The sequence below is a fragment of the Chiloscyllium plagiosum genome, chromosome 13, assembly GCF_004010195.1.
Source record: "Chiloscyllium plagiosum isolate BGI_BamShark_2017 chromosome 13, ASM401019v2, whole genome shotgun sequence".
NCBI lineage: Eukaryota > Metazoa > Chordata > Chondrichthyes > Orectolobiformes > Hemiscylliidae > Chiloscyllium > Chiloscyllium plagiosum.
In genome coordinates, this window is record NC_057722.1 from 20,004,720 (window position 1) to 20,018,179 (window position 13,460).

Below are 13,460 nucleotides of genomic sequence, written 5' to 3' on the forward strand. Positions count from 1 at the left end.
CGGAGGAAACCCACGCAGACACAGGGAGAATGTGCAAACTCCACACAGACAGTCGCCTGAGTCGGGAATTGAACCCAGGTCTCTGGCGCTGTGAGGCAGCAGTGCTAACCACTGTGCCACCGTATTTGCACAAGGTTTCCTTTAGGCATCCTGGTTTGACATTCTGTTGATGTTTAACCCCTTTCAACTTTTGCTCTCAAGCAAATAGTTATTTTTGAATAGTGGTGTCGTAACCACTGATAATTTCAGATTTCTTTCAAGAGAAAACAAATAATTTCAGATTTCTTTCAAGAGAAAACAAATCAGAATTAAGGAAGTTCTCACAAAAGTGAACGTTTCTGTCCACTATGCAAATCAAAGGTTTTGACATGTTGCTGGTCACGGTGATTTCCCAAACCTTCACAAAAAACATGCAGGACATAGAGCGCAAACAGTCGCTTGAGAAACAAACTTTAAATATATTATTGATGTGGTAAGAATGAGTGACGAGGAAAGGAGGACTAAGGATACATGGGGAAAGCCGCACCTCAAGTGGCCATGCTCATAAAAATGCAAATCGAATAGCTTTTATTGCGAGACATTGAATATAACCATTCAATGTTCTGGAGAACCTACATCTCAAAATCTCAAAAAACCATAACCACATGTAATACTTGGCAAAGCTAAAACTCATGTTACAATTAATGACCACAACATTTCTCACAAGAGAACAAAAAGGTAATACGAACCTTAACTCTCAAATAATCAAACCAAAACTAAGTATCAAGTCAACCAGAAATCTGCAGTACTGTGCACAGTATCGGTCACTATTTAAAGGAGGGATGCAAATGTCTTGGAGGTAGTTCAGAGAAGGTTTACCAAATTAAGAGCTGGAATAGGTGAGTTAACTTGAAGCAGCCAAGTTTATATCTACTCAAGTTTAGAAGAATAAGATGTGTCTTGATTGAAACATTCAAGATCTTGGGGGGTCTTGAATGGGTTGATGTGGCTTCTTACTGGAAAATCAACAAATGGGGGGTCACTATTCGTAAAATGTATTACCTCTGGACAGCCCCAAAAATCTAACCTCAAAAAAGAGAAACGTCCACAAATAAAAAGTTGAGTGCAATGATGCATGCACGTTACATTCTTAGCAAGTGTGCTGTCAACCTCTTGCTTAGTACATGCACAAGGCTCATGCTGTCATTCAATTATTTTTAAGCTTATGCAGAGATTCAGAATGAACAATGGAGGCAATTAGCTGGTAGTTTTTCTCCAATTTTGTTGTTACGCTGAATCTTGACTACATGAAGAAAAAGATCCTAACTACTGGGGTCAGCTGTTACTCAAATCAAAACTTTACAACCATAGTAGTAAGCTTGTTACTGCAACAGACAAAAATAGGAAGCCAATGCCCATGATCAGTTTGAAATTCAATACGAAATTCAGTGTTTACTGGACACATGCTGAAATAACAACAGCTCCATCAGACCAAGTATAAATTTTATAAAATGTTAATTTTTAATTTAAAAAATTTCTACTAAACTGAGTAAATCCAAGCGATCACACTGTCAACCTCTCAGTGCCACAGGATTCTCAGTCCACAGACAGTTTGGTAAATACATTGTCCATTTCCATCAATACCAATAACTGCAGATAAGGACACTGATTTTGATCCTTATAGATAGACTTCATCCCATCCATGTAAAAGGTTCCATTTAAAAGAACAGTCTAATTTTGGCGAGTGGCAGAGGTAAAAGAGCTTGATCTAATGAAGGTGAAACTTGAAAACTGTAGATAAACTTTGCATCAAGATGCACATACTGAGATAAAGTAGGAGAAAGTGAGGACTGCAGATGCTGGAGATCAGAGATGAAAAATGTGGTGCTGGAAAAACACAGCAGGCCAGGCAGCATCCGAGGAGCAGGAGAATCGACGTTTCGGGCATAAGCCCTTCTTCAGGAATTGCTGAAGGGCTTATGCCCAAAACGTCGATTCTCCTGCTCCTCGGATGCTGGCTGGCCTGCTGTGTTTTTCCAGCACCACATTTTTCAATACTGACATAAAGTACATCAAGTCTGAATTACAACATTACCAACATAAATTAAAACAGGATTTAATCGAAAAATACTGCAGTATTTTACATAGAACACCTCAGAAATTACAAGAGGCCTGCATAGCACAAAATTCTGCTTATTTGCTGTGACAAGTTAGCTGGAATCAGAATCTCAATTGCGTAAAATCCAATAATCAAAAAGTCATTTGAAAAAGGCTCATAGTAATTACCTCCACTACTGAAGGTACCATTTCAGCCTTATTTGTTTGTCTCTTTGTAAACAACACAGCTCTAAAGCTAATGGATACATTTGAATATAACTTGTTACATAAATTGGGTGTGGCCCAAGAAAGAACTGAAAAACTTTTGGTGCATATGCTGAACAAAGGAACCAACTAACATTGTGAAAGAGTGCAAAGTGACTTTTGTTATAATGCTGGCTGTTCTAGAAATGTTCTGGTTTGTCAAAACAGGAGGAGGGTGTTCAGAGCAAGTTACTGGATATAGACTGGCCTGAAGCTTCTCAGTGAGATAGAAGTGCTAAAAAGATTTCCAGATACAGGTACAGAGCATTCAACAGACAGGAAGTCGTCTCATGGTAATTATTTTCATTTAACAGAGCATGGCCGAGGTGCAACTTTTGAGGGCTGTTGGCATTTTTATTAAATTCATTCGTGCGATTGATGCATTAATGCCAATGCCAATATTTACTGCCTGTCTTTATTTACTGCCCTTGAGAAGATGACGACAAGCTGCCTTCTTGAATTGCTCTAGTCCGTATGTATACCAAAATGCTGTTAAGAAAGGAGTTCCAGGATTTTGATCCAACTACAGCTAAAGAATGGCAATTTCGTTTCAACACAGATTGGCAAAGCATTTGGAAGAGAACTAGCAGGTGTTTCAGTGTGCACCTGCTCCTTTTTTGAGGTAGAAGTTGCAGGGTTGAAAAGTGCTCTATTTCATTTTTATCCATTTGTTTATCTGATGACCATTTAAATGCCCTTAAACGTTGGCGAGTCTACTACTGTGCAGGCAGCGCATTCCAAGTCTCTCCTATTCTGAGTAAAGAAACTACCTCTGACATCTGTCCTTTATGTATCCCCCCTCAATTTATAGCTATGTCCCCTCGTGCTAGCCATCACCATTAGAAGAAGGCTCTCACTGTCCACCCTATCTAACCCTCTGATTATCTTATAGGTATCAATTAAGTCACCTCAACCTTCTTCTCTAATGAAAACAGCTTCAACTCCCTCAGCCTCTTCTCATAAGACCTTCCCTCCATACCAGGCAACATCCTAGTAAATCTCCTCTGAACCCTTTCCAAAGCTTCCACATCCATCTTATATTGCAGTGACCAGAACTGTACGCAATACTTTTTAGTGCAGCTGCACCGGAGTTTTGTACAGCTGCAACATGACCTCATGGTTCCAAAACTCAATCCCTCTACCAATAAAAACTAACAAACCATATGGCTTCTTAACAATCCTATCAACCTGGGTCCAACTTGCAGTGATCTATGTACACAGACACAAACCTCTCTACTCATCTACACTACCAAGAATCTGACCATTAGCCCAGTACTCTTTAATCCTGTAAATCCTTCCAAAGTGAATCACCTCACATTTTTCCACATTAAACACCATTTGCCACCTCTCAGCCCAGCTCTGCAGCTTATCTACGTTCCTCTGTAACCTGCAACATCCTTCAGCATTATCCACAACTCTACCGACCTTAGTGTCATCCGCAAATTTATTAACCCATCCTTCTACGCCCTCATCCAGGACAGTTATAAAAATGACAAACAGCAGTGGCCGCGAAACAGATCCTTGCAGTACACCACTAGTAACAACTCCAGGATGAACATTTCCCATCAACCAGCACCCTCTCTCTTCTTTCAGCTCGCCAATTTCTGATCCAAACCACTAAATCACACTCAATCCCATGCCTCTAATTTTTTGTAATAATTGACAGTGGAGAAGTTAATCAAAAGCCTTACCGAAATCCATATACATCACATCAACCACTTTACCCTCACCCACCTGTTTGGTCACCTTTTCAAAAGAACTCAATAAAAGGTTGGAGAGGCACAATCTACCCTTCACAAATCCATGCTGACTACCCCTGATCAAGTTATTCCTTTCTAGATGATTATAAATCTTATCTCTTATAACCTTTTCCAACACTTTACCCACCTCGATAACAGTGCTTTTTTCCTGTGTGAATTCTGACAATAATCATCTAGCGCTTCTCCCATCTCTTCTGACTCCACACACAACTTCCCACTACTGTCCTTGATTGACACTAATCTTTCTCATTCTTTTATTCCTGATATACCTATAAAACGCTTTAGGGTTTCCCTTGATCCTATCTGCCAACAACTTCTCACGTCCCCTCCTGGCTCTTCTGATCTCTTTTAGTTTTTTCCTGGCGAGCTTGTAACTCTCAAGCACCATAACTGAGCCTTCACGTCTCATCCTAACATAAGCCTTCTTCTTCCTCTAGAAGAGATACAACTTCTGTAGTAAACCACGGCTCCCTCGCTTGACTACTTCCTCCCTGCCTGACAGGTACATGCTTGTCAAGGACACAGTAGCTGTTCCTTGAATAAGCTCCACATTTCCTCTGTAGTTTTCTTCCCCATCCTATGCATCCTAAATCTTGCCTTCTCGCATCGTATTTGCCTTTCCCCCAGCAATAACTTTTGCCCTGCATTATATACTTACCCCTTTCCATCGCTCAATTGAACAAAACAGAATTGTGGTCACTATCACCAAAGTGCTCACCTACCTCCAATGTAATACTTGGCCAGGTTCATTACCTACTACCAAATCCAGTGTGTGCTTGCCCCTTGTTTGCCTGCTTACATACTGTCAGGAAACCCTCCTGCACACATTGAACAAAAACTACCCCATCTAAACTACTCTATCTTCAGCATTTCCAGTCCATACTTGGAAAGTTAAATCCCCCACAACTACCCTGTCACTCTCGCTCCCCTATCCAGAATCATCTTTGCTATTCTTCCCTCTACATTTCTGGAACTATTTGGAAGCCTATAGAAAACTCCCAACAGGGTGACCTCTCCTTTCCTGTTTCTCATCTCAGCCAATACTACCTCAATAGACGAGTCCTCAAACGTCCTTTCTGCCACCGTAATACTGTCCTTGAGTAACAATGCCACACCACCCCCTCTTTTACCATCTTCTCTGTTCTTACTGAAATATCTAAATCCCAGAACTTGCAACAACCATTCCTGTCCCTGCGCTACCCATGTCTCTGAAATGGCCACAACTTTGAAGTCCCAGGTACCAACCCATGTTGCAAGTTCACCCACCTTATTGTGAATGCCTCTGGCGTTCAAGTAGACACACTTCAAACCACCTTCCTGCGTGCTTGCGACCTTGAAACCTCATTTCTGACCTCACTACTCTCAACCACTGGAACTACATCCCCCTGCTGAATTAGTTTAAGCCGTCTCGAACAGCATTAGCAAATTTCCCCCCCCCCCCAGGATATTGGTACATCTCTGGTTCAGGTGTAGAGGTCCCACCTATCCCAAAATGAGCCTCAATTATCGAGGTATCCTAAACCTTCCCTTCTGCACCATCCCCATAGCCATGTGTTCAACTTCTCTCTCCCTATTTCTTGCCTCGCTAGCATGTGGTACGGGCAACAAACCAGAGATAACAACTGTTTATTCTAGCACTAAGCTTCCACCCTAACTCCCTCAATTTCTGCCTTAAATCCCCACCCTTTTCCTACTTATGTTGCTAGTACCTATGTGGATCATGACTTGGGGCTGCTCCCCCTCCCCCTCCTCCTGAAGGATAGAAATCAGTTTCTGGTCAGTCACAACCCCTCTGATATTGACTCAGCAATGGTAGCTGAATATCAAGTGATGATTGGATTCTCATGTTGGAGAAAGTTATTACTTGGTAGTCATGTGGCACAAATGTCACTTCCCACCTATCAGCCTATGCCTCAATATTGTCAAAGTTCTTCTGCATTTGAAGAGTTGCAAAGGGTGCTGAACATTATATGTCTGACCTGACAATGAAGGCAAGGTGATCAGGTAAAGAACACTACTCTGAAGAATACCTGAAATGATACCCTGTGGTTGTGATGCTTGGCCTCCAACAACCATAACCATCTGACATTATACTTGATATAACTCTATTCAGTACAGTGATTAGCCCTTTAAATCCCAGACTCCAGCTTCACTAGGAATCTTTGTGGCATACTCGGTCATATAGTATCAAAGACAATCACATGCACTATCCCTTAGTTAACTACTTTATCCACATCTAGAACAAGGTTTTAGGAGGTCAAGAGTTGAATGAGCTTAGTAGATTCTAAACTGAACATTAGTGAGTATTGACTGACAACATCGTTGACAACATCTTGCATCACTTTGATAAGCAAGAGTAGACTAATATGGCAGTAATATGCTGGATTGATTTTAGCTTTCTTTCTATGGACCTGACATACCAGGGCAATCTTCCAATTTGTCAGGTAGTTGCCAGTGTTGGGGAAAGGCTACACAAGGGACATAGCTAGTTCTGCAGCATGTGTCCATTGCTGAACTATGGTCAAGGCCACAACCTTGGAGGAAGCAAAGCTGGATCATCATCCACTTTGCACTTCAGGATACATGTTTACAAATGCCTCTGTGTTTTTTTTTAATATACTGATATGCTGGCCTCACTCAAAAATGAGGAGATATTTCTGAAGCCGTTTCCTTCTGTTAGTTGTTTAATTGCTTACCATCATGCATGGCTGGATATGGCAAGACTGCAGAGGGACCATTCAGTTCTGTCTAATGTATGCTACTTAGACTTTTTGGCATGCAATTTCTGTGTTGAAAGTGCAATGAGTTTATAGCTCAAATTTAGGTATGCCTAGTTCTGTACCTGATAAGCCCTCCTGCACTTTTCATGAAGCAGGGTGATCTACTGGCACTGTGGTGCTAGATTTGGAAATTTACAAGGTCACGAGGTTACATATTGATGTCGAATATAATTCTGCTAATGGACCACACATCTCATGGATGCCTAGCCTGGAGCTGTTAGATCTGTTTAAAAACCATCACAACATGGAGGAGGATACCCTTACTGTGAAGGCAGACTTTGCCTCCACAAGGACTGTGTCTCTCCTCATTAATGTTACTCAGGGCTGCTGACTATTTCTAGAGTCTTCACTGCTATATCATCAGAATATTCTAAAACACTTCATACCCAATGAAGTACTTTTGAAGTGCACCCTCTCTTACATTATGGGGAAATATGTCAATATGCATAAAGAGCTTTCTTTACTAGAGTTGATTGAGGAACAAGGGTTGGCCAATGCACAAGAAAATATGCCTGCCTTTCTTTAAGCTGAGTCACAGAATTCTTATCAACCTGAACTGAGCAGGGCCTCAGTTTAGCAATCAAAAGACATTTGAACTAGGAAATGTAGGGGAATGGGTCTGGGTGGGTTGCTCTTTGGAAGGTCAGTGTGGACTTGTTGGGCCGAAGGGCCTGTTTCCACACTGTAAATAATCGAAATAATCTAATCAAATGAAAAGACAATACCTCTAACAATGCAACATTATAATCGTCAAATCTAAAGTGTGAGCTCAAGACAAGTGAACCACCAAGACACTTGTTCAATTTATGCATCTCTGTTCAATTTATGCATTTCTGCAGCATACAGGACTTGAATCCATAGCTTTATTTTAAAATAATTTTCAAATTTCTACTATGAGGATGTGCATGCTAACTTGCATTTGTATATGCTGAAGTTTCACTGATTCAGTAAATCATTCCAATGATGACACCTAGTGACATGCCGTTAATACTACATACACATATTACTAAACTATGTATACCAGATGCTAATCTGCCATTAAAAAGAGAAGTCTGATATGGCACTAAGGAAGTGAATAGTGAAGCAAGACACATTGATCAGGAAATACATGCAAACTAAATTGTGGCAACTCATGTATCATAAATATAAATTCATGTAGCTAAATTTGTCTGCTACACATTGATCTGTGCACTCAACGTCATTAACTGAAATTTACTTTAACCTGATCCCAGGAGTCTCTTGCTTCACCTTTTTATGGTATGTTGCAGACAAAAGATACAGACGAACTATTCCATGGTATATAAAATATCAGTGGCAGAAAATTAACACTTTGTTTTTATCTGAGCTATCAACGTATTCTACGGTAAATACTGGAAGCCAAAGTCATTCCTTGACCATTTAACTCATTCCAATATTAAACTAATGGATGCATTTTGGCAACATGGTACTGAAGGCATATGACATGAAGCAGAGCTTTCTAATTTGAATCCAAGACTGTTAAACACAGAGTTAACCGGTTAAATGCTCTATCATTTTCTTGAAGGTTATTTAACTGAATAGATACAAAAGTTTACATTGAAATAAATTCCACTTTAAATCAAGACTGAAGCCCAGCCTGTAATGAAGATTCTTAACAACTGAGCACACCTATTCCTGCCCAAAATAAATACATAAATGAAACATTTAACTTATAAAATGGAGGTTAATGCAAACTAAACAATTCTTAACTTGATGGCGGATATAAACAACTCATTTTAATCACAAATGTTTAAGGAACAATCTGGGCTGGTTTTACAATTAACAAAGCTACTGCACTCATTGCTGACTCAAAAGAAAGCTGCTCACTAACATCCACCAATCGGTGGATTCCTCCTTTCCTCAGGTTAGGTTATATTTTGTGCCAAGCCAAGGGCATTTCCAGACATCTGACTATATTGATGTCAGCAAGCAAGGAAAACTCTCAGACAATAAACCAAGAAACCAGTAAATAGTAAAATAACCTGTACAAGAAAGATGAGGTGCATCTGATTTGGAAGGGGGCTAATATACTGGCAGGGAGATTTGCTACAGATGCTGAGGCCAGGGAGATAGTACTGAAACGATCAGGGCAGACAGGAACACAGCAGAGAACAAAGTAGGACTGATAAATTAAGCTGTACTTTTTTCAATTGCAAGAAGCATGACAGGTAAGGCAGATGAACTCAGGCCATGGCTGAAAACTTGGGACTGGGATATCATTGCGATTACAGAAATGTGGCTCAGGGATGTACAGAACTGGCAGCTTAATGTTCCAGGGTATAGATGCTACAGGAAGGATAGAAAAGGGGACAAGAGAGGAGTGAGTTGATTAGGGATAACATTACTGCTGTACTTAGGGAGGATATTCCCGAGTACATCCAGGGAAGTTATTTGGGTGGAACTGAGAAATAAGAATGAGATGATCACCTTATTGGGATTGTACTATAGACCCCCCCCCAAATATACAGCAGGAAATTAAGAAGCAAATTTGTAAAGAGATCTCAGTTATCTGAAAAAAATAGACTGGTAATAGTAGGAAATTTTAAATTTCTAAACATACACTCGAACTGCCACAGTATTAAGGGCTTGGATGGAGAGAAATTTGTTAAGTGCGCACAACAAAATTTTCTGATTTAGTATATGGATGTACCTACTGGAGAAACTTGACCTACACTTTCAGAAATAAGGCAAGGCAGGTGACTGAGGTGTCAGTGGTGAAGCACTTTGGGGGTCAATGTTCATAATTCTCAGTTTCAAAATAGAGATGGAAAAGGAAAGACCAGATCTAAAAGCTAAAGTTCTAAATTACAGGAAGGCTAACTTTGACAGTATTGGACAAGAACCTTCAAAAGTTGATTGGGAGCAGATACTTGAAAGCAAAGGAATGGCTGGGAAGTAGGAAGCCTTCAAACATGAAATAACAAGAGTCGAGAGAAAATATGCTCCTGTTTGGGTGAAGGGCAAGGCTGTGAAGAGTAGGGAATGCTGGATGACCTAAAAAAAGTGAGGTTTTGGTTAAGAAAAATGGAGGAAGCATATGCCAGACAGAGACAGCAGGGATCGAGTAAATTCTTAAAAGAGTATATAGACAGTAGAAGAGGGAAACTTAAGAGAGAAATCAGGAGGACAAAAAGGGGACATGAGATCGCTTTGGCAAATAGGGTTAAGGAGAATTTAAAGAGATTAGACAAATTTATTAAGGACAAAACCTAGGGAGAGAATAGGGCCCCTCAAAGATTAACAAGGCCACTAATGTGTGGAACCGCAGGAGATGGGGAGATATGATAGGAGTATGGTGCATCAGTGTTTACTGTGGAGAAGCTTATGGAGGCTAGAAAACTGGAGAAAATAAATAGCCACATAATGTCCATATTACAGAGGTGGTGGCGTTGAACGGCTTAAAACGCATAAAGGTGTATAAATCCCCATGACCCGATCAGGTGTAACCTAGAAATCTGTGGGAAGCTAGGGAAGTGATTGCTGGGCCCCTTGCTGGGACATGTGTATCATCAAAAGCCACAGGTAAGGTGCCAGAAGGTTGGCTAACATGGTCCTACTATTTAAGGTCAGTCATAAGGAAAAGCCAGGGAACTACAGACCGGTGAGCCTGACATCGGTAGTGGGCAAGCTGTTGGAAGGGATCCTGAGAGACAGAATTTACATGTATTGGAAAGGCAAGGATTGATTAGGGATAATCAACATGGCTTTGTGCGTTGGAAGCTGTGTCTCACTGACTTGAGTTTTTTTAAAGTAACAAAGTGGATTGATGAAGGCAGAGCAGTGGATGTGACCTAAATGGACTTCAGTAAGGCACACGACAAGGTTCCTCACGGTAGACGGGTTAGCAAAGTTACATCACACGGAATACAGGGACAACTAACCATTTCAATTCAGAACTGGCTCAAAGGTATAAGACAGAGGATGGTGGTGGAGGGTTGTTTTTCAGAGTTGAGGCCTGTGACCCATCAGTGTGTCACAAGGATCGGTGCTGGGTCTGCTGTTTTTTGTCATTTATATAAATGATTTATATATGAAGACAGGAGGTATGGTTAGTAAATTTGCAGATGACATCAAAACTGGTGGTGAAGTGGACAGCTAAGAAAGTTACCTCAGAACAACGGAACCTTGATCAGATGGGCTGGTGGGCCAAGGAGTGCCTGATGGAGTTGAATTTAGATAAATTTGAGGTGCTGCATTTTGGAAAGGCAGATTAGGGCATTACACTTAATGGTAAGATCCTGGGAAAGGTAGCTGAACAAAGAGACCTTGGAGGGCAGGTTCATAGTACCTTGTAAGTAGAGTCACAGGTAGACACAGTATAGTGAAGGCAGCGTTTGGAATGCTTGCCTTTATTCGTCAGTACATTAGGAGTTAGGTGGTCATGTTGTGGCTGTACAGGACATTGGTTAGGCCACTACTGGAATACTGTGCGAGATTCTGGTCTCCCTGCTACGGGAAACATGGTGTGAAACTCGAGAGGGTTCAGAAAAGTTATAAAAAGATGTTGCCACGGTTGGAGGGTTTGAGTAATAGGGAGAGGCCGAGTAGGCTGGAGCTATTTTCCTTAGAGTATAGGAGGCGGAGGGGTGACTTTATAGAAGTTTATAAAATCATGAGGGGCATAGATAGGGTAAAGAATCAACGGTAGGGGTGACCAAAACTCGAAGGCATAGGTTTATGATGAGAGGGGAACAATTTAAAAAGAACCTAAGGGGCAATGTTTTCACGCAGAGGGTGGGGTGTGTATGGATTGAGCTTCCAACGGAGTGGGTGGAGGCTGGTATAATTACAACATTTAAAAAGGCATCTGAATGGGAATATGAATAGGAAAGAGTTTAGGGGGAGATGGGCAAATCAGGTCGCTGGCTTCCTGATGATAAAGGAGCAGCACTCCGAAAGTTTGTACTTTCAAATAAACCTGTTGGACCATAACCTGTTGTGATTGTTAAGCATTTTAAATCAAATTTCTACCAAAAATGTGGGTTTCCATTCCTTAATGGAGAAATATAGCATTCCTGAATATATAGGATGTTCTGGACAATATTTAATAATCAATTTAGAACACTTATCAAAAACATAGGTTCAACTCATTCAATAAGATGCTGCCTTTAAAGGTTTTTGCAGTCTGACTAATGGTGTAAAGATGAACATCTTTGGCATTCTGACTGTCCTAATTGCACTTATGGAAATTGACAAAAGCAAAGGCTTTAGAGAAACACAGAATTTCTGGATTTCTATATCACTTCACCCACATGCAGACCTCCTGAGGATTGTCTGAATCAAAGCAGTGATGATGTCAACACTGAGTTTACCACTACGAGGCACAGGCCCATTTAGTTGTACTGAGTATCCTTAGGGAGAAATAATCACTGGGCTGCACAAAGTATAAATTACACACACAAATGTAATTGATAAATACAAGTACTGGTGAAAAAGGACCTAACTTCTGAACAGGACTTTGTTCTGCTCTATTTTATATTGTTTATTTTCTTTCGTTTATTGGACCAGGATAGCACTAGAAGATTTTACTTTAACAGCTGACAATGCAGAACGGTCAGGCAATAAAACACCACAGGCACTTAATTAAGAAGCAAAGAATGGTATAGTAAAGAAAGGGGCTATTTAGCCCATCAAGATTGCTCAGCTCTTTTGAACAGCAATACAGTTAATCCCATCCTTTCTCCATATCCTTGCAATATATTGTCCCTTTTAGGTGTTTCTCAAATTCTTATTTAACAACTATTGGATCAGTATCTGTCATGCTACTAGGCAGTACATTCTAAATCCTAACCTCTCAAAACATTTTTCTGTGTGCTTTCTCATAGCATTGTTAGAAATTCAGAGGAAAGTAGTCCAAATTTGGCTGCTTAGTTACATGTTGAACAAATACCATATTCCACTCAGCAGGAAATAAAATATGTCTACCTCTTATTGTCCTGGCCCAAATATATGTTGTACATGGTCCTTTACTTTGCATCTGGCCCATGCTGTACCTCACCTGGGAGTACTTGATGTCAATACTGGGTATCAAAGTAGAAAAACAAAAAAAGTTTTACATTACTCCTGAAGCGTTTTAATGGAAACACTTGCGGCAAATTCCGTTCTTACTGCTATCATTACTTATCACTCAAGCACAATATACATGGTCACTGAAATAAAAGCAAAATTCTGTCGATACCAAAGGTAAAAACAAAGCGCTAAAAAACCTCAGCAGGCCTGGAAGCATCAAAGAGGTACAGACTTAACATTTCGAATTGAATATGAATCTTCTGAACACAATTCTGAAGAAGCATACTCAACTCAAAACATTCCCACAGGCGCTGCCAGATCTACTGAGTATTTCCAGTGTTTTCAGTTTTTATTACACATTGGAATGGAGCTGTATAAATTGTTGAGCCCATCAAGTGGCACATTCAAATACTGAATATTAAGTTTTTTACACTTACCTCTACCTCTTGAGGAACTTCTACCTCTTGGTGCCCCAACCACAGTTCCTCCACCTCGTCCCATTAATCTCAGTACTGCTGTACTATTTACAGACATAGAAAAATTTCTCTAATGG

The 13,460-nt window shown here is 40.4% G+C and overlaps 1 protein-coding gene across 1 annotated transcript in view; it reads right to left on the reverse strand.

The window, feature by feature from the left end:
* Window positions 1-13,460, reverse strand: part of gigyf2 (GRB10 interacting GYF protein 2) — a 173,146-nt gene that overhangs the window by 114,542 nt on the left and 45,144 nt on the right. Inside the window, exons 5-6 of the mRNA XM_043702938.1 lie at window positions 13,345-13,453; window positions 12,897-12,918 (exon numbers count right to left, since the gene is read on the reverse strand). Coding sequence (XP_043558873.1) covers window positions 12,897-12,918; window positions 13,345-13,453 — 131 coding nt within the window. The remainder of the gene's footprint in view (window positions 1-12,896; window positions 12,919-13,344; window positions 13,454-13,460) is intronic.